This window comes from Solanum stenotomum, chromosome 8 (genome assembly GCF_019186545.1).
Source record: "Solanum stenotomum isolate F172 chromosome 8, ASM1918654v1, whole genome shotgun sequence".
NCBI lineage: Eukaryota > Viridiplantae > Streptophyta > Magnoliopsida > Solanales > Solanaceae > Solanum > Solanum stenotomum.
In genome coordinates, this window is record NC_064289.1 from 7,568,779 (window position 1) to 7,595,488 (window position 26,710).

The window sequence follows — 26,710 nt, forward strand, 5'->3', positions numbered from 1 at the left end:
TATAATTGAGAAGTGCACGTTACATACATTAATCCTAAGATAATGAACAAAATTTGTCGATATGCTGTTCTTTTACTACTATATATAGATTTCAAGATTTGAATTTTGGAATCTATAACGTTTATTATTTTATTTTATTTAAATATCTCGAGATCTTCCTACGATTTAACCTAAAATTCGAGCAAAAGATAGGTGAATTTTAAAATGAAATCACATGAATATCCACTTTAATTATCATATAAAATACTAAAACGATATGTTTGTCCCCAAGGGATTAACAAATTAATTAACAAACTAAGGTCATGATCACTTGTGATCTGCATTTTTTATTTTGTAGAATTTTCTACCAATCATAAGGGCTCACGTCAAACAATTCTCCATATATTTAAACACTGTTGTAAAACTTAAGGACAAAAGAACAATATAAAGAGGAAGAGAAGAAGACTATAAGACAAGAGGAACAATATAAACTAACATTCTCTCTTTCAAGTGTATCCAACATTATTCTCAACACCACTATTTATAGGATTACATTGAGGAATACCAAAAGGTGTCATAAGCATTACATTAAACCTTGAGAATTACTACCCATTAAGGAGGAAATAAACCTAGGAGTTATGGTCATCCAATTAACCATATTATCAACAACATTACTACCAATAAAGGATGAAATTAACCTAGGAGTTATGGTCATCCATTTGACCACATTATCAATAACATTACTACTCATAAAGGAGGGAAATTAACCAAGGAGTTATGGCCATCCATTTAACCACCAAAATGATTTACAACACTCCCCCTTGGATGACCATTGATAGATAATATGCCTCGTTAAAACCTTACTAAGAAAAAAAAATCCTGTGGAAAAAAAAAAATCTTAGTGAAGGACAAAAGAGTACACATATCTTGTAATACGCTTTGTTTGCTGCCTCGTTAAAAACCTTGCCAGGAAAATCCATTGGGATAAAACCTAGGTCAAGGAAAAAAGAGTGCAGCGCGTAGTTTACTCCCCCTGTTGCGAACATCATTTAATTTCTTGGAGACGACACATTCCAATCTTGAATACCAACTTTTCAAATGTTGAAGTTGGTAATGCTTTAGTGAAAAGATCCTCTAAATTATCAACTGAGCGAATTTGTTGAACATTTATTTCACCTTTTTTCTCAAGATCATGAGTGAAAAAGAATTTTGGTGAAATGTGTTTTGTTCTATCTCCTTTAATATATCCTCCCTTCAGTTGAGCTATACATGCAGCATTGTCTTCGTATAATGTAGTTGGAATATCTTTTTCCATAAAAAACCCACACATTTCTTGAATATGTTGAGTCATTGATCTCAACCAAACACATTCCCGACTTGCTTCATGGATGGCTATTATTTCGGCATGATTTGAAGAAGTAGCAACTAATGTTTGCTTCATTGAACGCCAAGATATAGCTGTGCCTCCATATGTAAATAAATAGTCTGTCTGAGATCGAGCTTTATGTGGATCAGACAAATATCCAGCATCTGCATAACCAATCATTTCTGACTTGGATTTATTAGAATAAAATAATCTCATATCAATGGTTCCCTGAAGATATCATAATATATGTTTGACTCCATTCCAATGTCTCTTTGTTGGAGACGTGCTGAATCTTGCCAATAAACTTGCTGCAAAACAGATATCTGGTCGAGTATTATTAGCAAGATACATAAGCGCCCCAATGGCACTAAGATATGGAGTTTCATTGCCAAGAAGCTCTTCATCATTTTCTTGAGGTCGAAATGGATCTTTATGTATGTCAAGCGATCTCACAACCATCGGGGTACTCAATGGATGTGATTTATCCATGTAAAATCGCTTTAAAACCTTTTTTGTGTATGTTGATTGATGAAGAAATATTCCATTTTTCAAATGCTCAATCTGTAGGCCAAGACAAAATTTTGTCTTACCAAGATCTTTCATTTCAAATTCTTTCGTTAAACACTCAACAACTTTTGAAAGCTCTTTAGGAGTGCCAATGATACTTAAATCATCAACATATACAACTATTATAACAAAATCAGATCCAGACCTTTTTATAACAACACAAGGACAAATAAGGTCATTTTTGTACCCTTCTTTTAGCAAAAATTGACTAAGACGATTGTACCACATTCGCCCTGATTGTTTCAATACATATAAGGATTTTTGAAGCTTATCGAACAATTTTCTTGCGAATTTTTATATGCGTCAGGCATATTGTATGCTTCAGGAACTTTCATGAAAATATCCTGGTCCAATGAGCCATATAAATAGGCTGTGACAACATCCATTAGACGCATTTCAAGCTTTTCATGAACTGCCAGATTTATTAGATACCTAAAGGTAATTGCATCCACCACTGAAGAATATGTCTCCACATAATCAATGTCAGGCCTTTGCGAAAAATCTTGTGCCACAAGTCGTGCTTTATATTTGATGACTTCACCATTTTCATTTCGTTTTCGCACAAAAACCCATTTGTACCCCACTGGCTTGACACCTTCAGGTGTTTGGACTATTTGGTCCAAAAACTTCACGTTTTTCAAGTGAAGTCAATTCCGCTTGAATTGCTTCCTTCCATTTTGGCCAATCATTTCTCTGTCTACATTCATTGACAGATTTTGGTTCAAAATCCTCACCATATTGCATTATTTCAATAGCAACATTATAAGCAAAAATATTGTCCACCACAATACTATTTCGATTCCACATTTTTCTTGTCGAGAAATAACTTATTGAGATTTCTTCATTCTCATTATTTTCAGTTATTTGGACCTTCTTTGTGGTCTTATCATTTGTTATGTCTCGGGGCTCTTCTTGAGCAATATCCTCTATGGTATGATCTTCATGATCATTTGTTCCTTTTCTTTTTTGAGGANGCGCACCCAAAAATTCTAAGATGGGAAATATTTGGCTCATGACCAAAAACCAACTATAATGGAGAGAATTCATGATAACTAGTTGGTCTTATGCGCACACCAATGCTGCTGCATGCAAAATAGCATGTCCCCATATTGAAACAGGCAACTTTGTCCTCATTAACAATGGTCTAGCTATCAATTGGAGACGCTTAATCAAAGATTCCGCTAGACCATTTTGAGTGTGAACATGAGCAACTGGATGTTCAATTGTTATTCCAGTGGACAAACAATAATCATTAATGGCCTGCGATGTAAACTCACCAGCATTATCAAGACGAATTGTCTTTATTGTATAATCTGGAAATTGTTCTCTTAATCTTATTATTTGAGCCAACAACCTCGCAAAAGCCATATTGCGAGTTGATAATAAGCACACATGTGACCATCTTGTAGATGCATCTATCAAGACCATATAATATTTAAATGGCCCACATGGAGGGTGAATTGGCCCACATATATCACCATGTATACGTTCCAAAAATGCAGGGGTTTCAATCCCAACCTTAGCTGCTGATGGTTTAATAACCAATTTTCTTTGAGAACAAGCAGCATAAGAGAATTTCTTTGAATGAAGAATTTTCTGATTCTTCAAAGTATGCCCATATGAATTCTCAATAATTTTGCGCATCATATTATAACCGGGATGGCCCAACCGGTCATGCCAAATGATAAAATCATTAGAATTAGTAAGCCCTTTGTTTACTATGGCATGTGATTCAACCGTACTAATACTTGTATGGTACAATCCAGAAGAAAATGCGGGTAATTTTTCATGCACATATTTTTGCTCCAATTTTATTGTAGTAATATAAAGGTATTCAACTTTTCCTTTATTGGCAATCTCAACATGATAGCCATTTTGGCGAATAACCTTGAAACTTAATAAGTTTTTTTGAGACTTACTACAATACAATGCATTTTCAATAGTTAATATCGTTCCCCCAGGTAGTAGTAAAGCCGCCCTTCCAAAGCCCTCAATTAATTTTGCACTACCAGATATTGTATTAACATAAACCTTTTTCACAATCAAAGTAGAGAAATATTTCTTTTCTCTTAAAATAGTGTGAGTTGTAGCACTATCAAAAAGACACATATCTCCATTACTCATCTTGAACCAATTGAAGATTGGGGAAATTTATTTATCTACATAAAATAAAAGTACATCATAAGAAATATGAAAAATCAACAACTTTGCAAGAAAATAAAAGTACTTTTTTTTTTCTGAATATAAAAACAACATAAGGAAAAACATAACAATAAAAAACACATAAATAAAACAACATAATTATTTTCCCCAATCAAATGATCAAACATTAATTTTGATCTCCAAAGAAGTCTTCAACTTCCAAATGAGTAATATCATCAAGGTCACCAAAATCATCATCTTTTAAAGCCAAATTTGCTTCAATATTGTCATCATATTTTTGTGAAGGCCCTGCTTCGGCATCATTTTTAGAAGTCAAGTGTGACTCCACCCGAGCATTAGAAGAAGATGCACCATTTTTATTTCCTTTTCTTTTCAAGGAATCTTGATAAAGCCTAACAAAATGCTCAGCTGCTCGGCATTCATTCTTCCAATGCCCTTTCATGCCACAACGATGACAATTGCCTCTTGAAGGATTGCTTTGAAAATCCATATTGTTCTCTCTTTTGTGGCGACCACCACCACGACGATTATTATATCGTCCTCTGCCATTGCCACGTCCACGCACATTATTTTGGCCTTGATTTTTATTTTGTCTTCTTTCAAACTGGCCATGTGCTTCAACCTCATTTGCTTCCGGTAACGGAGCAGTTCCCGTGGGACGGGCCTCATGATTTTTCAATAAAAGAGTATTATGTTGCTCAGCCACAAGAAGGCATGAGATCAACTCAGAATATTTTTTGAATCCCCTTTCACGGTATTGCTGCTGTAATACCAAATTTGAGGCATGAAAAGTTGTGAGAGTCTTTTCCAACATGTCCTCATCTTTTATATCTTCCTCACATAATTTTAATTGGGAAGTAATTTTGTATACAGCAGAATTATATTTACATATAGTTTTAATATCTTGTAACCGCAAGTGAATCCATTTATAACGAGCCCTTGGCAATATCGTTGCCTTAAGGTGGTCATACCTTTCCTTCAAACCAGTCCACAATTCAAGTGGATCTTTCACCGTAAGGTATTCAACCTTCAATCCTTCATCCAGATGATGACGAAGGAAAATCATTGCCTTTGCTTTGTCCTGACTTGACGTTGTATTACCGTTGGTAATAGTGGCACCAAGACCTTTAGCGTCAAGGTGAATTTAAGCGTCGAGTACCCATGACAAGTAATTATTTCCAGAAATATCAAGTGCCACGAACTCAAGCTTTGATAAGTTCGACATGATAAAACTATCATAGAAAATAATTAAATTAGACTAAAATAAATAGTGAGTACACAAGTAATTAACAATNATGAAAAGTTGTGAGAGTCTTTTCCAACATGTCCTCATCTTTTATATCTTCCTTACATAATTTTAATTGGGAAGTAATTTTGTATACAGCAGAATTATATTTACATATAGTTTTAATATCTTGTAACCGCAAGTGAATCCATTCATAACGAGCCCTTGGCAATATCGTTGCCTTAAGGTGGTCATACCTTTCCTTCAAACCAGTCCACAATTCAAGTGGATCTTTCACCGTAAGGTATTCAACCTTCAATCCTTCATCCAGATGATGACGAAGGAAAATCATTGCCGTTGGTAATAGTGGCACCAAGACCTTTAGCGTCAAGGTGAATTTAAGCGTCGAGTACCCATGACAAGTAATTATTTTCAGAAATATCAAGTGCCATGAACTCAAGCTTTGATAAGTTCGACATGATAAAACTATCATAGAAAATAATTAAATTAGACTAAAATAAATAGTGAGTACACAAGTAATTAACAATTTTTTTTTTCAATGATAATAACATGACACATGTCATTGTATAAAGTAAAATCAATTAGTAACTTAATGTGTTAGTATCAAACTTCCGAGTAATTTAAATGAACATTCTGCCTAACATATAACTTAAAATAATTTCTAGAAAAATTGCTAGACAAAATTAAAATTTAACTAATTTAAAATAACACAAACTTTTTGGACTTATATATTTCCATTGTTTAACTACCAAAAATATACACACACTGTTTAACACCTAATCATTTCATAATATGTAGTATATTATATTAGAGTGATTAATAATGAGAATTAAGTATATGAATACATACCAGAAGCTTAACTTGGAAAAATCGAAATGATATTAGAGTTTCGTGCTGATAACGTGTTGTAAAACTTAAGGACAAAAGAACAATATAAAGAGGAAGAGAAGAAGACTACAAGACAAGAGGAACAATATAAACTTGAGGAACAATATAAACTTTCTTTCTTTCAAGTGTATCCAACATTATTCTCAACACCACTATTTATAGGATTACATTGAGGAATACCAAAAGGTGTCATAAACATTACATTAAACCTTGAGAATTACTACCCATTAAGGAGGAAATAAACCTAGGAGTTATGGTCATCCAATTAACCATATTATCAACAACATTACTACCAATAAAGGATGAAATTAACCTAGGAGTTATGGTCATCCATTTGACCACATTATCAATAACATTACTACTCATAAAGGAGGGAAATTAACCAAGGAGTTATGGTCATCCATTTAACCACCAAAATGATTTACAACAAACACTAAAATATTATTGGGTTTTTCCTTAATAAAAATATGTTATCAAACATTTTCACGTGTTCCCTACAATATATCGTTATGTCGACATTGACCTCATCAAAAACCAATTAAATTCATAGTATAATGAGCAGTATCCATCCCCAATTTGATAAACGTTATGAGAAAATGCTCTGACTCATATATAATGATAGCTTAAAGTTTTTTTTTTCCATGTTATCAGAGTGTAGTGTAACGTGGTTCATAAGAAACTAAGAAATTACCGTCAAACTTCTTTATAACTATATTTTTTGGCTGCATAGAAACATATAATATAATGAAATATATTATAGAGGATTATTATAGAGAGTTCTGATTATAATTAGTTAGTTAAGATAGGATAAAGTCGTTTTAATCTTTTTTCTTTTGTGGGACTTGAATCTGTATGTATATACTATGTGAAACTAGGCAACTAGAAGAGGAACCAGAGTATATTCAAACAGATATTAGAAGCTCTCTCAAAGAACTCCAACACAAAGAAACATGAATGGAAGTATCAAGTAATTTACATCTGCGCGCGCTTAGCTTCAAAATCAGCTCTAGCTGCAGACTTGAATAAGAGTTGTATTTATTTGAACTTACAATGTTTTGCAGTTATGAAGTTGTATCATCAAGATCTATGTTTTTCTCCTTGATTCTAAGACCAAAAACTTGATGCTAGAGCAATTTAGGCCAGGAGGCTCGCAAACATGTGCCTGTAGTGAAATGGGATTCCGCGTTTCCTGCCTCTTATTGGTTGTGCATACTATTCCATATCATCAGATTTCGGACAACTCATTCAATATCAGATCCAGCCTCTCCACAGTCATCCCCTGCCATAGCATCTGCAGGATAATGGCAATTGAAAACTATGAAATTTTGCATATTCCAAAGTTTTGCTACAGTTGTAATCCGAGGGTACACTTGAGCCTTAGTGATGCTCCTCCAATCAAGAAGTCTGAGGTTGCTCACTTCAGTTGCTCTTCACTCTTTTCCATAACTGCAAAATCGATAGCTCCCCAGAGATATTCATCTATAATCAGCACAACTCCAAAGGCTCGTGCTACTCAGAAGATACTGAATTTTACAGATAAGGATGCCTCTTAACATAATAATTAGTAACTGCTATGTACATGATCCTGGAGGTTTTGCATTAGAGATGCTCCAGAACAAACTAGACCTGAATCTTTTAATTCCTCATAACACTTACGAGTTGAACTGAGATCAACCATGTCTTGGTAGCCCTTGAGCAAGATTTTGTACATGAAAAGATTAGGCATAAAACCAGTCTTTAACATATCTGCCTTTAGCATCATGACACGAGTTATGTGCCTGGCCTCGAAATGACGTTGTATCATCATGGCATAAGTGGATAAATCTGGATACAGACCATTGCGTCGTAGATCCACGAAAAACTTATTGGCTTTGAAATACTGCCCATCTTTGCATAGACCATGGATTAACGCAGAATAAGTAACATTGTTAGGGAAAGAAAGAACACCATTAATGCAGTCTACTTCGACTCCTGTAGATCCAGAACTGCTTATTTTCAAGAAAAAATTGATTGCGTCACTAATCATTCCATTCTTGAGAAATCCATCAACCAAACAAGTAAAAGTCAAAGCGTTAGGAGCAACTCCAGCCTCCACCATCTCCTTATGTAGCCTTAGAGCAGCTTTTGTGTTTCCTTTTTTGAAATGACCATCAATCAACGCTGTATAAGCAACCACATCAGGCTTCAAGCCTTTAATAATCATTTCAGTATAGACACCCATTGCAGCTTCTAGATCCCCTATCTTACCAAAACCATCTATCAATATAGAGAAAGTGACTACATTGGGCTGGACACCTTTCTCTATCATCTGAGAACACAATGCCAAAGCCTTCTCCATTTTTCTATCCTTGCAATACCTATCAATCAGCTGATTATAAATCACAGAGTTCACGACCACCCCTGTTGCATCCATTTTCAGCAAAAACCTCTCAGCTTCGTCCACTTTCCCCAGCTTACAATAACCCTTTATCAGTGTACCATAAGTCACAACATCTGGAGAAATACCAAGCTTTTCCATCTCAGAATGCATCTCTAGTGCAGTTGACATATCATACCAATTGCAACAGCCATCAATCAGACAATTATAGATAAGTAAATTGGGACCTACCCCAAACTTTACCATACATGCTAATAAATTTCTTGCTGTTATTACTTCACCCACTTTGCAAAGCGGGTCGATCAAGGTACCAAAAGTAACAACATTTGGAAGAATTCCATGCTTCAACATTTTTTGATAAAGTTGAAAGGCTCTTCCAGTATCAGCCTTCTTGCTATAGCCATCCATTAGAGTATTATAAGTGCAAAGATTAGGCATAACTCCCATCTCCCCCATTTTGCTGAATATGCTTTCAGCTTCCTGTATCTTATTCTGATTGCAAAACCCACGTATCAGAGTGGTGTATGTCACAACATTTGTTTGAATCCCTTTCTCAACCATCTCATCATATAGTGTTTTAGCTTTCAAAATCTCATCTTTCAGACAGCATGCATCAATCAATACTCCATATGTCACTACACTAGGACATAACCCAAAGGATAACATATCCCTATAAACATCCCACATGAATTCAAACTTACCCATTTCTACATACCCATGTAAAAGAGCATTACAAGCATGCAAAGGAGGTAACTTTCCCATCTTTTGGTACACCCAGTAAGCGTCATCAACAAAACCCATTTCAGATAACGCAATAATCAACACCCCAAACACATTACAGCTAGACCCAGAGTTTATTTTACCAAGATCATTGAAAATTAAAGAACAAACCTTTCTGGGGTTGCTGTTTTTTCTAAGATTTTCAATGAGTCGTTTTATCAAACACCTGGCGTCAAGATACAATTTTGCTCGGGTTAAATAATGAATAATGGCTGAGTGTAATGTAAGATCCTTTGTTGGGTCTGTTCTTAAGATTGTTGAATTGAAAAGCCGCATGGCTTCGCTACAGGTCTTGGCATTGAGAATTGCGGCAGATGAAGAAGGGGAAGTTGAAAATGGCAACGCTACAATGGTTCTTGAAATGACTGGGGACTTTATGCGGAAAAGGGTTTTCAAGTTCTGAGAAGAATACTTTGACATTGCTGATTCCATATCTACATCTCCATTGCTTATTCTGCTTTTAGTACTTCTTCTGCTAATGATGCTAGCCACTCTTTTAGACAATATTTGAAATATGATGTCCATAATAAAATAATTAATCTTTTTATATTAAACAATGAAACAAACACCCTAAACTATTTTAAACTACAGTTTCTCACTTCATCAAATTACACATTTTTTTCTATTCATTCATCTCATAGTTCAAAACAACTAGAAGGTATAGAAAAACTTTTGAAATTCCAAATTCATGGGATTAGAGATAGGTTAGATATTTGGAGCGTGGACAACATGACCAATATTGGGTAAATTGAGAATAATGATGGGTATATCTCTTAAACATGTAAATAAAATGGACTTTGAGTCTAACTCGACTCAAAAGCTCAGATCATGAGGTGAGAATTGTTCGAGAAAATTAAGGGCAACACCGCATTATCTGTCAACAAAATATAGGCTATTCTAACATGTTCATTTAAAGTAAGCTAAGCTCTCTCTTTATTCATATATTTACAAGTGATTCTGCTTAATTTCATTTTGTTATAAACCAGAAACAATTTTTTTTCTTTTTTGATAACCTTTTCAACTAATTCCATTAGATATGTGTTACCTCCCACTAGCAATAGGTATCCGGTAATCGAAAGAAATCACCTAATGTTTTGAACATGAGATTTCTTAACCAACTTTATTGACCACCGGGCCACAACCTTGGGTGCTTTGGAAGAACAAAAATGATTTTGCTTCTACTTGTTCTTTTCTTGCGTGTTGTTGCTACCATAAATGTAAGGACATGGTCAAGTGAAGTTTCGTATAACGAACAACATGATGAAATTTAAGCATTGTTGCATAGTTGCATATATACGTAGTTTGATAGTGTTGTGCTTATGACATCATCTTATGTTTTTAGGTGCAACGATGAATTATGATGCAGTTTGTACCTGGAAAAGTACATACACTTTGCTAATCAGAAAATCAGTCCGAAGTGTTTCTAATTCATTCGTGATCATCGGTGATCACGAAGTCAATCCTCAAAAGTTCCCTCCCCCAGTGTCCACAACAGTAGTAGTAAAGTAAGTGTGATTTTTCACAGATACGTTTGCTTCACTAGATCAGTTGATTATATTGTCTTTCATTGGATTTCAAATTGGTTAGGTGATCCAAAGATAAGTATTTCGATTTTCTCCAACACGTGAAGCTGACGAAAAAATGAGTAGATTGGTGGCTATCTTTTGCATTGCTTTTGTTTTTGTTTGGTGCCAAGTAGGAATTTGTGCTTTCAGAAGGAAAGCTGACTGACTTCTCCCTTCCTACCATGCATAAACAAACACATGTGATGCTTCTAAATGGTCCCCATTGCTAAAAACTTGTGTGCTGTGAGAAGCTCTGGCCAAACTTTTTCCCGTGGTGATCATGACAATCATAACTACTAAACTCTGTTCTTGCTGATCAGCAATATCTCAACTCGTTTGCTGTTATAGATGCATATAATCAATCTCCTTAGAGAACCTCCATCTTTGATAAGCGATGAGTATGAACATTAGTGGCTGAGAGTATGAGGGTTCTTCTTCTTCTTCTTATTTGCTACGAAGGGAAAGAAATTGCAGTTACACAAACCGCAAATGGAATTAGAAAAACCACTTTAGTTTTTCTTTCTGCTAATTTTGGCTAATCCTAATTTTCTTTCAAACAAATGCAGCACACGGGACAAACACATATAGCCAACTAGAGGTTAGGCCTGCTTTATAAATTTGGTATACCAAACTTCCTGTTGGATATAGCTCATGTATATAACAAACATAGTTTCGATAGAATATTGAGAGTCCTCGTTGCCAGATTATACAGTAACTACTTCTTCCAAACTCTCGAGTGAGTAGTGTCAATGGACACGGGTGAGAGCATTATTGTAAGTGAAAATGGTTGTAACAGAGATCAAGTTATGACCAATGATCTGATGGATTTGAGCAGTGTGAGGGTTCTTCTTTGTGACACTGATGTTGAGAGTTGCCAGGAAGTGTTAGCCCTTCTAAAGAAATGTTGTTACCAGGGTAATACTTCTGCCAATACCTTATTCTATATGAAATCATGGCGAAAATAAGATGCTCAATTGCTTCCTAATAATCATTGGCACCCTATACTATAATGCAAAATTATATGCATTATTATTGTTGTTTCCTACATTGCTTTTCTAAATCATTCTGTTATATTTTCCATTTTGGGAAAGTATTAGATTAGGTATGAAACTCCCATCACGACATGTTAAGTGGGATAATATTGAGCCACTTTTTCCCTTTCCTGTATTATGGAATGTCTGCATAAATAATACACGATTAACTAAATTAATTCCCCTACGGGAACAGAGAAATTTCCTAATTAAAGCTTGTCATTAATTAGGTAAGTGACATGATTCAACAGCAACTAGCCTAGCTAGCTATAACATTAAGGAAAAGTCTCATCCTAGAGAATGATTTTTCGTTACTGTCTTGCTATCTCTTAAAACTTGAGAGGAGGACGTCATATAAATTCATGATTGTGAGTTCTTGTGTCAAGGAATCTTCACTCTATTTGCTTAAAAGAAGATTAATGCATCATTTTAAATGTTCGACTCAATGATCAAGAAATCTGGATTTTTTTCACTATTTTTGCTTCTTGCTGCACAGTTACCCCAGTGTATTCAGCAGCAGATGCGTTAGATGCACTGAACTCTCACGGGCATTGTATAGACATCATACTTACTGAAGCCTCCCTTCTTATTTCCAATGGCGCAAAGATTTTCAATTTCATCAAGCCGGACATCAATTTAAAACAGATTCCAGTGATCAGTAAGCTCTTTTCCATTTTATTTTTCTACTCAGAATAGTAGAGATCGATCATGTACAAGGTATCCTTTCTTTTCGTCTAACGTCTCATTTCATTTTGTGTGTGGAAGTGATGTTGGATGAAGACGAGATCCGTCTAGTCTTGAAGGGTTTGATGCTTGGAGCAACAGATTATCTTGTCAAACCATTGAGCAGTAATGAGCTAATGAAACTATGGACACACATGAAGAGAAAAGGCTCATCACAGTCAGTATATTATTGAGATTCTCTTAGTGATGTTAAATGTGTTATATTACTGTACTATTCCTTAAGCATAATAATATTATTACCAAGTCAAGGAAATTAACAATATAATGTTCTGTATTAGTTTCTCAACATCTTCCACAATTGGTTGATTATAAAGGACACTGTCTGTTGCTTCTTGTTAATGCTTATTCTTTCTTGCTCTGAGTGAAGGTAACAGAGAGATGTAGATGGTGTCAACTGGGAATGTAAATAAGAAAAAAATGGTGTTATAAGCTATGTTGCTCAGACTTGTTAAAACTATTGTAATGTGTGTGTGATAGATCTTCCAACAGCTATGCATTTATGCAAGATTCAACACGAGTTTGAGGGTTCGAGCAAGATAGATTATAATTGCACAAGTTTTAATGAGTACTACAGTTGACAAAATGAAATCCATAAAGGTTTTAAACATAGCTGACTTGTTTATACATGTGACTATACAGAAATATCTAATTTTGTTTCCATCAGAAAATAACAATCATGTTTATGCCAATTTCAACATATGCATACTATATACTTTACTTAATAATTTTATATATAACTATTTTATTTGTGACTCTTATAATAAGAGAATTTTTCATTTTACTACAAAGTACAAACAATCTATTTCATATTTATTTTTTAAAAATAAACAAGAATAAAATTCATTGCAACAAGACGATAGAGAAGATATTTAGCTAAAAAACAGTTGGAAAAGAAAGTGGGGAGACGTGTCAATAAAAGGGAAAAAGGACGGTTTCTTAGCTTTTAATCGTATAGTCAACTCCACTCCTTTTCATAATCAACCCTTCTTTTCGCCATCGGTACCCACCGCCGACCCATTTTTAGAAGCGCCGCCTCAATATTATTTTCTTTATCAAAATTTATCTCATGCTTCCATTTTTAAGTGTAAAATAGTTTAAGTTTAATCGAGAATTTATGCAAGAAATCTTTATTTTTTAAAAATGAAATTTATATATTTATAAACTATGTAAAAAGTATTATAACTCACAATAATTAATAATTCAAAAGATCTGTGAAAAACTCACTGCCAATTTGAATCTCGAAATTCGAAAAATATCATATACCGGAGACGGAGGGAGTATCATTTTTTCATTCCTAATACGAATTTACTTATGCCTGTTTACTTTTATCTGTTTATCCTTTCAAAAGTAAACTTGTATTTTTATATGTTATTTTTAATATATTAAGAAAAAATTATTTTTCATGTTTTATCTTGAATATGAATCACTTATTTTCATCACTATAGAATGTGCTACAACGAATAAAACTGTTCCTTCCTTAATTAAAGGTTTCGAATTCAAGTTTTGGATATGAAATAATCTTTGATAGGAAAGCATAGCTCGTTATGGGACTCTATGCGACACGAATCCACAATAGTAGGCATTGGGCAGGGAGCGCTTCCCTTAGAATGGGATCCTATGCGACGCGATTCCGTAATAATTGAGAACTCCAATGCGCATACCAAACACAGGTGAGAAACCAAAATTTAAAAAATCACTTATTTTCTAAATTATTTTTAATTTTTGCGACTTAAACATCAATTAATAAATATAATATGATAAATAACAATGCTAATGAGTGTATCAAATTCAAATGTGACAAGTAAAAGTGAATAAGTAAGTTATATATTAAAGGAAATTTTTTATAATCTATAATCTGCTAAATATTATAATTAATGATTATCACATGTTAATCGTGTAATATCTTATTCTTTCTAGTTAATTTAAAAAATAAACTCAAATTTAAATTAAACATTAGTAATAATTAGTGGATTCAAAACGCAATTATCCATTTCATTTTATACCTTGTCCCTTCCCTAACCCACCTTCCACTTACTATTCAGTTCTACTACTATTTTTCAATCTTGCTTCTTGTACGCCGAGGCGGCGCACATTAGCGTTCACCGTTGTAGCTCAAAAATGCCATTACTTTTCCCCTCTAATTAAAATTGATTTGATTTTAAAAAATCTATATTATTTTTAATAAAATAATTTATCACCATATAAATAATTAATATTATTTTATATCGTAGATTTTAAAATACTTTGTCCACAGAAAGATCATTTTGACAACTAATGCTATTAGCCAGACGACACCAAATTCCATCTAAAGACTAATCTTTTTTCTGACCGACTCTGCTGTCTGCATGGACTTGTTTATTGTTTAATAAGATGGGAAAACTCACTAAGTAGCAGAAAAATTACATTGCTACCGTGCACCGTACTTTGCTAACTTGCGCCTGATTCGGCCGGCGACGTTTTTTTTTTGGCGACAGTGGTATCCAATATCTCCTATATTAGTGAAACAGAGTTACCGGAGGATTGCATGCAAAAGTGCGCCAATCGGTCCGTCAACGGGGATATTTTTACGTTTATTTTGATTGGTAATTCGGAGTTCCGACCGGTATATATCGGTCGGCGGCTGCTGTGGACTTGGTGAAACAGAAATAGCCGAAGTTTCTAGATTGATTGCTCTGCTTTCTTGTTGTACCGTGCTCAGCGTAACGGTTGGTTGCTAAATGAATTGGATTGGATGACTACGTGTTCAGCAAGATGATGCTGTGCTGATCTGGCAGCCATAACTTTAATTATGGTAGTTTTTTTTTATCCCTGTAGTGGAGCGGGAAGTAATAGTAATGGAAGTTCTCCAATAACAGTTTTGGGAGAGCTAGGGTTGTTATTAGAACCCTAATTTTTGTGGTGGTTATGGAGAAGAATGAGACTGTGAGGACAGGGGATGGGTTTGTTGACAGGAGTAAAGTTAGGATTTTGCTGTGTGATAACGATGCCAAAAGCTCGGAGGAAGTTTTTACGCTCTTGTGCAAATGTTCTTATCAAGGTAATATCCAATTCTTATGATTAATTCACATTGTGGTGTTTGTAGTTTCTGAATTGGTTTTTATGTGATAAAATTCATATTGCTAATTGATATCATTTGCTTGAGCTTGCCTTCTTTTGTTAATGCATCTTTTGACTTTGTCACTTTGCATTATTTGTTTAAAAAATAGCCCCCTTTGAATTGTGTGAAAGTAGGATACTTCAACTTCGGGGGTCAAAGAGTTTTAAGCACCTTAGGCACTCTTCAGAGTATGATTTCTTTGACTTGAATTTAAGGTTGAAGCGTGAGATTATTTTCCATGTATTTTGTTCCTTCTCCCATCGGCCTGTCTTTTGTCATTTTAGGGGGAATAAGTGTTCTTTCTATTCGAATCCAATGGGTCGTCAACGTAGGAATGTGGTGCATTTTGGGTCTTAGTCAGTCAGTGCAATTGTTTACGCATTGCATAGGGCCAATTTCCAAAGGATATACTAAAAATTTTCAAATAATATATTTCTGGGATGAATTATGTTTTAGAGCATAGTAAGCTTCACAAAGCGTTGTAGTTCTCCCACAAATTCTATTCATTTTCGAATAACCTATGATCCATTATGATAGCAATAGAAGATTTCTCCTCTTGAACTTATTGCAGAGTTATAATTTTATTTGTATAACTTGATAACGACGTGTCTCTGCTAGCTAGGTTGCACCTCAACTGATCACCTCTTATCAGCACAGCAAGTAGCTAGGTTGCTAGGCAGATGAGAAAAATTCACCTTGTGTCACCTTTGTTGGGATATGAACCTTGGTTTTCAAGGTTTTTACTCTAGGTTTTTGTTTGAATATGGGGGAAGTTTAGTTTTGCAACTTGTTAGAGGTTCAATATCCAGAGTTTTTCTCCTCCTCTTCCCTCCCAAAACCGGAGAAAAACAATAAAAGAAATACATGAAGGAGAAAAAGGAAAAATGTATAATGGAAGAAAGCCTTAAGAGGGAAAAATTGGGGATTAGGGGCGACTGAGAGGAGTTGATGTTAGTAAGTTACTGTTGTTTTCTGATGTTAGTTCAATCTTCAGTTGCTTGCTACACAGTAGTACTAGACTCAGCTTTTTAATGATCCTATGACTAATTGTGATGATTGTTGCATTGCAGTGATATCAGTGAGGTCACCCAGACAGGTGATTGATGCATTGAATGCAGAAGGACCTCATATTGATCTCATCCTTTCAGAAGTTGACCTTCCTATGTCTAAAGGATTTAAGATGTTGAAGTACATTATGAGGGATAAGCAGTTGCGACGCATTCCAGTGATCAGTAAGCTTAAGTTTCTGTAAATTGCACACTACCTCGAAATGTACTTATGAGTGTGGTCAAATATACTGTTTCGTTTTCTTTTGTAGTGATGTCATCACAAGATGAAGTCTCTATTGTTTTCAAGTGCCTGAAATTTGGAGCAGCTGACTACCTGGTAAAGCCTCTCAGAACTAATGAGCTATTGAACTTGTGGACACACATGTGGAGAAGAAGGAGAATGGCATGTACTTATTCAATCACTTAATCTTTTCTCTGTTTTACTGTTTGCTTTTCAAAATCTTTTTATTTTTACTTGAAATATTTATTTATAGCAAGGATATCTGGAAGTTTAGGGTAGGGAAGCATGTGAGAGTGACTGATATGGACAAATCTTTGATGAATATCTTTTCCCTCATAGGTTTAAATATATTTATTGTTGCTTGTTCTAATATGAATGGAAACAATGTTGGAACCCTCACCCATTTTGTTGTTTATTTTTTTGTTATTTTGGCTGCATGTGAATGAAGTTATCCTTGTACCACTTTTTGATGTTTGTGATCTTCAAACATTCTATGTCAACATCTCTGCAATAATCATTTAATATTGCTTTGTTTCATGTACAGCTCGGACTAGCAGAGAAGAACATCTTAAGTTATGACTTCAATTTGGTTGTATCAGAGCCCAGTGATCCTAATACAAATAGCACTACTCTTTTATCGGATGACACCGACGATAAGTCAAGGAAGTGTATTAATCCAGAAATGTGTCCCTCTACTATGCTGCAAGAAGAAGCAAGATATAAGGTGGAGAAGCAAGTTCTTTTAAAGTTACTTTTGAAAGCCTTTCTAGCACTTTTATGTAATCACCAAAATTCAAGATGCTAATATCATTGATGAATGCCACCTCATGACTTGTTCTTTTGGGGTCTTAAAATTTCGCTTTTTTGGTATTTTCTTAGTACATCAGGAAGGAGAGGGAAAGGGGGAAGGGGAGAGGTTGCTACTCTACTGATGGGATTTGAATCCTCCACCTACAATGTGAAAGGCAGGGTGCTCACCAACGTAGCTGCCCCCCAATCCCTTGGTGTTAGAAACCTAAAATGTCAAGCTTCGGCACTTAAGACTTGAGAGTGGAAAGCTGAGCTAAAAGCATATATGAAGTGGTAGTATGCCTTTTATTTTGGGGTTTTCCTAAAGGGGGAGGGTGTTAAACATATTAATACCTGCAATCTACAGGTTGGACACACTGCTTTCTCCTCTAGATGAACTGATAGAAAATTTGTTGACCTTTGGTAATTCAGCCAGTTCATATTTCATTGCTAGTTGTACATTCTTATATTAGGGTTAGCTTGTGAGGGATGTTTCATTCAAAAATGACATGTTCTGGGGTGTTTGTGGATAAAACTCAGACTTATTATAGTTAAAAAAAAGTCAAAGACTTCTAATATAAATTGCAGTAACTTGCAATTCTGATATCCCAAAACATGGATGGTACCTTTTATTCTTGGTAGCAGCACCAGTTTCTCCTTGAGGTCTACTAGTGAGAAGTTATGTTTTGTAGCTACAGATAATAAATGCACCTTTTGTATAAATTGCGGTAACTTGCAGTTCTATTGTCCCAATACCTGGATAATACATTCTATTTTGAGCAGCAATCACCAAGTGCTCCTTAGTCCAAAATGTATTAGTGACAGATCGTGTTCTGTAGCTACAGATGACAAATGTTGTTAGGCAAAGTTGCTTCTTGATCAAACATTGTTGAACTAACATGTGTGTCTTGTGCATTTATTGTCTGTCATTTTCTATGTTTTCAGTCTATTCCTTCAACTGATGCTGCTCCCGTAGAGACTGCAGTTGTAGTTCCATTTGAGCAGCAGCCTGATGCACCAGGAACTGATGATCAAAGGACAGGTCAGTGGTTCACATGATTTTGAAGCTCTTAATGGAAGTATTTATCTAAAATTACATGTTGATAGTTGATGAAAATGAGAACAATCTTCATTTAGAAAACAAATAAGTAAATCATCATCACTGAAAAGGACATTATTTCATTTGGATAATATAATCTTATCTTCCACTATGTCATGTTTACTCGACCCTATAAGATAGAGAACGCAACAGTATATTTGAAGGTATAGCTATTAGTTGTCAAGTTGTTATATGGCTCAAAACCCTTTCCAGCAGTGTCNCCCCCCCCCCCAAAAAAAAAAAAAAAAAAAACAGTAATAAGTAATGAATATTGAGCCTGTTGGAAATGGTGGTGAGTGAGATTTTCTTTCCCTTCGTCCTTGACTGTTATCTAAGTTTCTAGGAACTCGAGTATTTTTCCTGTTGCTTTTGTGTTTGAAGTTATACTATTTAGAAGTTACAAGGCATGCCTAAGAAAGCTAAGAGTGAATAAGAAAGCAGAAGTAACCTTTATGTAGCATGTAGATTTGGCATATATACAGGAAAAATAGATAAGTACGCGCTATAATACCGTGCCAAAAGTCTGAGGTAGATACTAAGAGAATGCTGTACTCCATATGAAGCATATTAGAGCAGTTATTAAGTTCTTGTTTACTGATGTAGAAATGCCTGTACATAGTGAAGTGTTGTAAGCAACTTGATGGTAGTAGCTGTTCCGTGTGTTCTGGTTTTATTTGGATTATAATCACGTGAAACGAAATTCTTGTGTCAGTCAATTTAACAGGTTCTAAAATTGATTACTAGGTGATATGTCTTGCTTTACATGCTTATAGAAACTGAGTACTTTTTGAGAGATGCAACTTTTCCATATCTTCTTCAAATGAGTTTCATCTGGCATATGCATATGTTTAACAGGAGAAATTTCACTATTTCCTAAGAAGAGTGAATTGAAGATAGGTGAGTGTTCTGCCTTCTTTACATATGTCAAGTCAAGCTTGCCGAAAAGCAATGGCCAAAGCCCAACCTCTATCCATGGAAGTGTGCCTCAGCAATTGGGGATTGAAGAAAAGACTTCATTGGGAGGACATGAACACATTGATACTAACATACAAGTCACTGGAGATGTAGAAAGTCACTTGCAAGGTGATGGCTATCCAAAAAGCAACAATATTCCAAAGTCTTTATCTATTGAGAGGTCATGTACTCCCCCTTTATCACAGGAATTTCCACATCACAGGAACTCAAAAATGGAGGAATTCTCTCAGGTTCATATGCATCTCAAAAATGAGGCTCAGCATGGTGTTTCCAGTTTTCATGCACAAACTCCTTATCCCTATTATATTTCAGGAGTAATGAATCAAGTCATGATGCCATCAACTCAAATTTATCACGAGAGCCTGCAACATCTCCATAATCATGCTAATTCAGCTATGTTGCCTCAATACAATTATATGCCGCAATATCCTCATATGCATGGAATATCATCATATCCTTTCTACCCGATCGGCATGTGCTTTCAACCAGGTCAATTGCCAGCAGCACATCCGTGGCATTCATTTGGCAGTTCATCTTCTGCTGAAATCAAGGTGAGCAAAGTTGATCCAAGAGAGACAGCTTTGATGAAGTTTAGACAGAAGAGAAAGGAAAGATGTTTTGACAAGAAGATTAGGTATATTAACCGGAAGCAACTGGCAGAGCAGAGACCACGTTTGAGGGGACAGTTTGTAAGGAAGGCCAATGGTGTGAATGTAGATGTCAATGGGCAACCTTCTTTAGCAGGCAATGACGATGTTGAAGAAGAGGAAGAGGAGGAAGTACAAATAGAATATTTGGATTCTTCACACGAGGATGATCTGTGAACATGTCAGTTACATGTTAGTTGCAGAGGCGTATTCAGAATTTCGGTAAGATGGGTGCACAATTACGAAAAAATGAATCTTAAGTATAAACTTGATCGGTTTGACTTTTAGGTTCTTAATATGAACCATTAAATTTTAAAAATTATAGGTCAAAAATATGTACTACTAGTTTTAAATTTTTAATGCACACATTTAATTTAACTATATAAGAATTTTATCATACTAAAATTTTTAGGAATATTTTATGTAACACGCTTGAAAATTTTCAAAAATTAAAGGAAAAAACAGAAGAAAAATTAGTTGAAAAGCCAAAAGTGTAATCGATAACCACTTGAAGAGGTGTTATTCAAAAAGACAAGATAGATATAAGATTTAAATTTTTGTCCTCACCTAGAGAGGTGCACCCAATCATCATCGTATTATTATATGATACTTTGAACGTTGGTTCACACATCTATATTTAAATATTTTTTTAAAAATATAACACTACTATATATAATCTAGAGAGGGGAGCATGGGTTCACGTGAACCCATGGCACCCCCTCTAGATATGCCCCTGGTCAGTTGATTGCAACTTTGTGATAGTTTTCTCTTGTATTATCAGAATTCCCTGGGACGGAGATGTACTATAGCTCATGGATGAATGCAGAATGACGCCTTGTTCTACATGCACACAAATAGCACAAGCTTGCTTTCCGCTGCCAATCAACGGCATCTGTGGCCTAATGCACTATCGGGTGTGCAATGAGATTGAATGTTATTCCTGCTCCCTATCACTTTCAGTCCTGTGATTTGGAGCTTAAGTGGAAACTCTTGAGAGCACCCTGGACATGAGATCTTATGTGTGGCAGGTGCTATGGTTTTGCCATGTTATGTCCCTTGAAGTAAAAGTTCTTAGATCCATGTTGGAACGAGGGAAGCAGAGCACAATGCACTTTCACAGTGCAAAAAGTAACGACATCACTGACATTCTCTGAGGGAAGTTTCATGAAGTTTACCATATGAAATTAATGAGATGGCATGTAATAGACTGATCATATGGTAATCTTTTAGATATTTCTGAGACTTAGTTGTAATGATTAAGTTCTGTTTCATCTCATAATGCAATATGTATTCAGCAGTTGGCGTGACCAAATAAATGGTTAGTAACTATTTTGAATGCTTAAGGACAGGATTTAATACCCTATTTTAGCTAGTCATGAAATGCAAGCATTGGGATCACTCTCTTTGTTATATTTTGGCATCAAATGGTTTGGCTTGTGGAGCCAGAAACCTCAGAGGGTTTTTGACCGGCAGGCGATCACAGAAATGACTGTTTCTTTGTCATTGTGGTGCTTCCCCAATTTGTTCATCATGCTTGCCTTGTCCATGGGATAAATGCTTCTCTCACACTGTGATCATGCAAAGTCCTCTTTCACAACCCTACCCTTTCGTGTATATTAATCATCACAGTTAAGATGGTTTTGTTTTTCAAATAAGATTAGCAGGAGAAATAAGATTGCAGTTTACTTATTATATATGCTAGAATGAAGTCAGCGCATGAAGGTAAAGGTGTTCCCTTACCTTAAATGATTCCCATATAAATAGTTGGTTCATTGTACGTTGAAGTATATTCCAAGCCATCTAAAAGGGCCTATCTTTTCCATCAGCAAGCAAAACAATAGAAAAGCCAAAAACATTGCTAAGGTTCTCATTGTTAATGATGTTATCTATTTTTTCACGTCTTTGGTAATGTCCCTTCTTTACACCAACCTCCCCCCACCCCCACCACAATCTGTCTTTTTAAATACAAAGTTAAGCCAACTAATACTTGATATGTTTTGGAGATCACAAGGACAAAACTAACAATGAGCCCAAACAAAACAAAACAGAAACAACTCTACTGCACCAGCATTTAGTTGTTGGCTTATCTGCAAAGAAATGTCTTTCTTAACTACTGTGAAGAATGAGATTGCTTCTGAAACAGAGGAGGAAACATCATTGCCTACTCCTTTGCCTCAAAAATACCAATATGAAAGACTATTCATCTGTTCCAATGCAGGGGACTGGCAAGATTATCAGAAGATCAATCTTTATCTTTCTGCAGAATTACCAGTTTTACACTGCAATAGCAGCAGTCCTCGCTTTCCCTTTTGCTGCCTCGGTTCTTCTTCTACAAGCATTCGTCCCCTCAACGTGTTTCCTTCGAGCATTCCATGATCACCTGCATTCTCTATTTGATGCAGTAGGATTACCATCCTCTTCAAAACTCTTCACCGTTTTGAATTCCAAGCTTTCTCAAACCTTTGCAATCTCTTTTCTTGCATTTCCTTTCACCCTTACCTCTCTTCTTTTCGCAAAGGCATCCGTGATTGAAGCTCTCAGTGATCAGAAATCATCCAAGAAACCTGCATTTTCTTCTTTTTGCTCACTCTACAGTTCCCTTCTTCTCACTCAACTTTGCAACTCAATAGTCATCATCTCAGCAAATGCAACTTGTTTTACTCTCCTATTTTTCGCCTTCAATATCTTTAATTACGGATTTGACCTTTCATCTCCAAGATCCATTCTCTTTATTTCAGCAACAGGAGCAATAATTTGTTCAATCATTTTAGCCAGCACTTTGATCATCTGCAATTTGGCACTGGTATTATCAGGATTGGAGAACATTGGAGGGTATATGGCAATTCTCAAGGCTTGTTTTTTAATCAAAGGGAAAAATGCAACAGCATTATCCTTGGCCCTGATTTTCAACTTGGCCTTGGCTGCAGTTGAAGTTCTATACCAATACAGAATTGTCAAAGCTCATCATCATATAAGAACAGGCTTTTCTGCTATTGCTTTGGAAGGAATGTTTATTGCTTATTTGTATGCCATTCTTCTGGTTGTTGATACCATTTCTAGCTGTCTTTTCTTCGAATGCTGTAAAACAAATTGCCAGATGGATGAAGAAGGATGTTTTCCTTTTCAAATTGAGATTGAAGACAGAGATCACCATGCAGTACTGTTGATAAAGAACTTAGAGGAGCTTTCTTGAATGTATTGAGTAATTCAACTGATTCTGTATCATGTATTATTCAGTTCTCATGTGAATTCGTCCAAATATAGGTTCCTACAGGAGTAAATATAGCTTCAAGAAGATCAACAAAGTGGCAAATTTCCTTCCAAATATTGGAAATTCAAACAGTAGATTATCAAGATTACAAGGTGTTCTTGAGTAACACGTGGACGTCCAAGTATGAAAAATAACAAGACTTCAAGATCAATGAATGAAGATATCATATTATTTTCCAAAATTTGATTCTAAGGAAGGTGGGAAACTAATCCTACCGCCTACATTTTGTTACATTGCTATTGCTAAAAATACCTATTTCTATCCTCTTCTATGCTTTCTGTACAACTTTCCGTGTTGGATTCCCCTGACAAGGAACCCGTTTCTATGTTACAATGAAAAGAATCAACTAGAGATCTAAATACAGGGGTTAGTTGAGCTTTGTACAAACTATTCATATTACACTTCCAATTTACATTTTGCATGGCATAATCTCCATATCAAGGTGAACACGCCGACACTTGAGTAACTACATTTGCACCGACAACGACTCCATCGTGCAGGTTCAACAAATGCATACCCAAATTTAAATTCTTTAGATGCATTTCTCTGTTTAATCATGCAGCACACGCTCCAGGATGGACGGCAGTCATGATCACCCGTCAATAACAAAATCCAGGCGATCGATTTTTGGACCAACAGGTTCCTTGCATCATCCAAGAGCTCAGACGACAGTGTGTTTTCTTGAGCTTCTCTCTGCAAAGCACTCCAAGAGCCCAGACAAGAATGTGTCCTTTTCAGTTTCCCTCTGCAAAGCACTTCTGCTATTTCCAGGTTCACGAGCTTTAATGTTCGACGTTCTTTCTTGAGCCCAGAGAAAGCCAAAGCCGATAGATCAATATTGGAGGCTTCTGGTTTGACTTAAGACCAATGTCCTTAGTTAACCAACAGACAGAGGCCACATGACTCCAAAAATTCCCTGAAGCATGAATCATCCCCATTTACTTCTCAGCCTTCTTTTTTAAGCTGCTTCTTTTCTGCATTCTCCATTTCGGCTTCCTTCTGAACTTTCTTCTTGTCTTGTTCAGCTTGCTTCAAGTTCTCCTCATGGGCTTTCCGGAATAACCTCACAAAATTTAAAAGGGTTGCAGTGACTGCAGAGTATGAAACAGATACCACACAACAAACAATTAGGAGTCAAACCTTCAAAAGCACTAGCACAGAAATGAGAATAACGATGCATAAATGAAGTATATATGGAATAAGATGCACCGGATTGAATAAAATTCAATGCCGACATAAATTCAGAATTTCTCTAGTAAACTCTTTGCATGTAACTTAAATACCAGGTGATGCAAACTAGTCAAATGCTGATTTGATTAATGTTAGCTCATTTTAACTGGAAAGGATAGTTTGAGTTCCATACACAGCTATGCCCCGAATGGTTTGGCACACCCCTTGACAATGTAAACAGACTAGGAAACTTCTCCACATATGCTAGATCTATCAAGTCTGATAACTTAGAAATCTTGTTGGCAGATCCATGTCTGGCATAGTCTTAATTGAATCTAACATTATCTTCCTCTGAAACAGGCTGAGTATATTATGAAAAGGTTTCTATTTCCAAGACAATTAGCAGTCGTGTGCCTGTAATACACCTACTATGTTTTCATATTTGGTAGTATTACTCTGAAGGACATCAAAGGCAACGATGTAAAGTTCACAACTCTAGGGGACCACTTTCATCAGCTCAATTTTGTTACCAGAAGGCCAATGAGGGGATAAAATATTTTGTACAAATGCTACCTTGTTCAAATGGACATTTGGCGGGATCCTCATTAAAATATAGTGCAAGTGCATCTGAATTTCTGCCCTGTGCATCAAGTACAACCATAAAACATATCATTGACACTATAGAAATTGATGCTGTAACATAATACAACAAAGAGGTAACTAAATGTAAAGGAAATTACCGCCACAGAATACAAATCCCGGAGAGATCCCACCTCAGCTTCAGATGCACCAATGAATTCCTTTAAGGTCTGGTTTACCGGACGTAGAAAATCAAACTTATAAGGACCAAAAGATGGCGCAGATTATACTAATTTCAAGTTAAGAAATGATTGCAACTTAATAGCCGCATGGTAATGAATCCTATCAACTCTTGTGTAAAATGAATTACCGAATGAAGGAAAGAAAGTAGAAAATGATATAAGGTAAAGATATACTACATGAGAAAGCCAAATAGTGCTAGTCCATCAAAATGCAGCTGCACGCTAAAAGACTATTCTATCAATCAATCAAGTAGGAGGAGAAAATGACAATCACAATTCTTTGTTATCTCCTATCCAAATGCAAGCAGCAGTGCTTTACTTCTCCAGAATACTGTTACCCTCTTTTTTGGGAAGAGGGGAGATACGTCAGTGAAGACAGATAAGAAAAATTACTCACTAACAGCAACAACTTTCATCCTGCTGTCAAACCATTAGGGACTGATCGAGACATAAAGCTTTGTTTAATTTTATCAACTATCATAGGTGAATAATTGTAAAAACGATACACTTAAAGGGAGACCAAGGCGTTTGTGAAGAAAATGGACCATGGGCCTAACTCAACCAAAAGCTAGTTCATGAGGTGAGAATTGCTCAAGACCATATAATGAGACAAATTTCACTTTGACCAATGAAAATTCTCACATATCACATAAGAGGTCGACTTGATTTGCTTAAAGTTAGATTGCCTGTATTCAAAATTGACTGCTTAGCATATATATATATATGAGCTCTATTTGGACTTGATTTGTTTAAAGTTTGATAAAATTCAAGTGCCAACTGTTTATTAAAGCTTGATCTGCTTTAAGGTTAAAAAATGGACCTTCTAAAGAGAGAGAGAGAGAGAG

At 35.5% G+C, this 26,710-nt stretch overlaps 6 protein-coding genes across 6 annotated transcripts in view; 3 read left to right on the top strand and 3 right to left on the bottom strand.

Annotated features, from left to right (window-relative positions):
* Positions 1 to 4,241: 4,241 nt before the first annotated feature.
* On the bottom strand, positions 4,242 to 5,652 carry LOC125872531 (uncharacterized). Its single transcript, XM_049553260.1, has 2 exons — positions 5,475 to 5,652; positions 4,242 to 5,200 (listed from the first exon to the last, which is right to left on the bottom strand). Exons 1-2 carry the CDS (start codon positions 5,650 to 5,652, stop codon positions 4,242 to 4,244), a joined length of 1,137 nt encoding a protein of 378 aa, XP_049409217.1.
* A 1,480-nt stretch (positions 5,653 to 7,132) lies between these two features.
* LOC125873012 (pentatricopeptide repeat-containing protein At5g61400-like) lies at positions 7,133 to 9,999 on the bottom strand. The gene is given in 2 exon segments (XM_049553854.1): positions 7,133 to 7,812; positions 7,815 to 9,999. Coding segments are annotated over 2 exon segments (2,109 nt in total). The 5' UTR covers positions 9,892 to 9,999; the 3' UTR covers positions 7,133 to 7,780.
* A 1,679-nt stretch (positions 10,000 to 11,678) lies between these two features.
* LOC125873418 (two-component response regulator-like APRR1) lies at positions 11,679 to 12,879 on the top strand. Its single transcript, XM_049554360.1, has 3 exons — positions 11,679 to 11,846; positions 12,459 to 12,620; positions 12,728 to 12,879. Exons 1-3 carry the CDS (start codon positions 11,681 to 11,683, stop codon positions 12,877 to 12,879), a joined length of 480 nt encoding a protein of 159 aa, XP_049410317.1. The 5' UTR covers positions 11,679 to 11,680.
* A 2,177-nt stretch (positions 12,880 to 15,056) lies between these two features.
* LOC125873013 (two-component response regulator-like APRR1) lies at positions 15,057 to 20,796 on the top strand. Its single transcript, XM_049553855.1, has 6 exons — positions 15,057 to 15,743; positions 16,874 to 17,035; positions 17,122 to 17,255; positions 17,638 to 17,817; positions 18,828 to 18,924; positions 19,837 to 20,796. Exons 1-6 carry the CDS (start codon positions 15,611 to 15,613, stop codon positions 20,778 to 20,780), a joined length of 1,650 nt encoding a protein of 549 aa, XP_049409812.1. The 5' UTR covers positions 15,057 to 15,610; the 3' UTR covers positions 20,781 to 20,796.
* Positions 20,797 to 22,742: 1,946 nt separating this feature from the next.
* Positions 22,743 to 23,889, top strand: LOC125873022 (uncharacterized). Its single transcript, XM_049553865.1, has one exon. The coding sequence runs from the start codon at positions 22,792 to 22,794 to the stop codon at positions 23,794 to 23,796; it is 1,005 nt and encodes a 334-aa protein (XP_049409822.1). The 5' UTR covers positions 22,743 to 22,791; the 3' UTR covers positions 23,797 to 23,889.
* A 132-nt stretch (positions 23,890 to 24,021) lies between these two features.
* The window catches only part of LOC125873420 (formin-like protein 20), a 19,385-nt gene continuing 16,696 nt past the window's right edge, over positions 24,022 to 26,710 (bottom strand). Inside the window, exons 18-20 of the mRNA XM_049554361.1 lie at positions 25,785 to 25,853; positions 25,618 to 25,684; positions 24,022 to 24,965 (exon numbers count right to left, since the gene is read on the bottom strand). Coding sequence (XP_049410318.1) covers positions 24,820 to 24,965; positions 25,618 to 25,684; positions 25,785 to 25,853 — 282 coding nt within the window. The 3' untranslated portion in view covers positions 24,022 to 24,819. The remainder of the gene's footprint in view (positions 24,966 to 25,617; positions 25,685 to 25,784; positions 25,854 to 26,710) is intronic.

Coding starts and splice junctions, on each gene's coding strand:
- LOC125873013 (XM_049553855.1), top strand. CDS start 15,611: ATGGAGAAGAATGAGACTGTGAGGACAGGGGATGGGTTTGTTGACAGG. Junction 15,744..16,873: donor GTGCAAATGTTCTTATCAAG/GTAATATCCAAT, acceptor GTTGCATTGCAG/TGATATCAGTGAGGTCACCC. Junction 18,925..19,836: donor AACTGATGATCAAAGGACAG/GTCAGTGGTTCA, acceptor TATGTTTAACAG/GAGAAATTTCACTATTTCCT.
- LOC125873418 (XM_049554360.1), top strand. CDS start 11,681: ATGGACACGGGTGAGAGCATTATTGTAAGTGAAAATGGTTGTAACAGA. Junction 11,847..12,458: donor AAAGAAATGTTGTTACCAGG/GTAATACTTCTG, acceptor CTTGCTGCACAG/TTACCCCAGTGTATTCAGCA. Junction 12,621..12,727: donor AAAACAGATTCCAGTGATCA/GTAAGCTCTTTT, acceptor TGTGTGTGGAAG/TGATGTTGGATGAAGACGAG.
- LOC125873022 (XM_049553865.1), top strand. CDS start 22,792: ATGAAAGACTATTCATCTGTTCCAATGCAGGGGACTGGCAAGATTATC.
- LOC125872531 (XM_049553260.1), bottom strand. CDS start 5,652: ATGATTTTCCTTCGTCATCATCTGGATGAAGGATTGAAGGTTGAATAC. Junction 5,201..5,474: donor ACAAGATATTAAAACTATAT/GTAAATATAATT, acceptor TTGACGCTAAAG/GTCTTGGTGCCACTATTACC.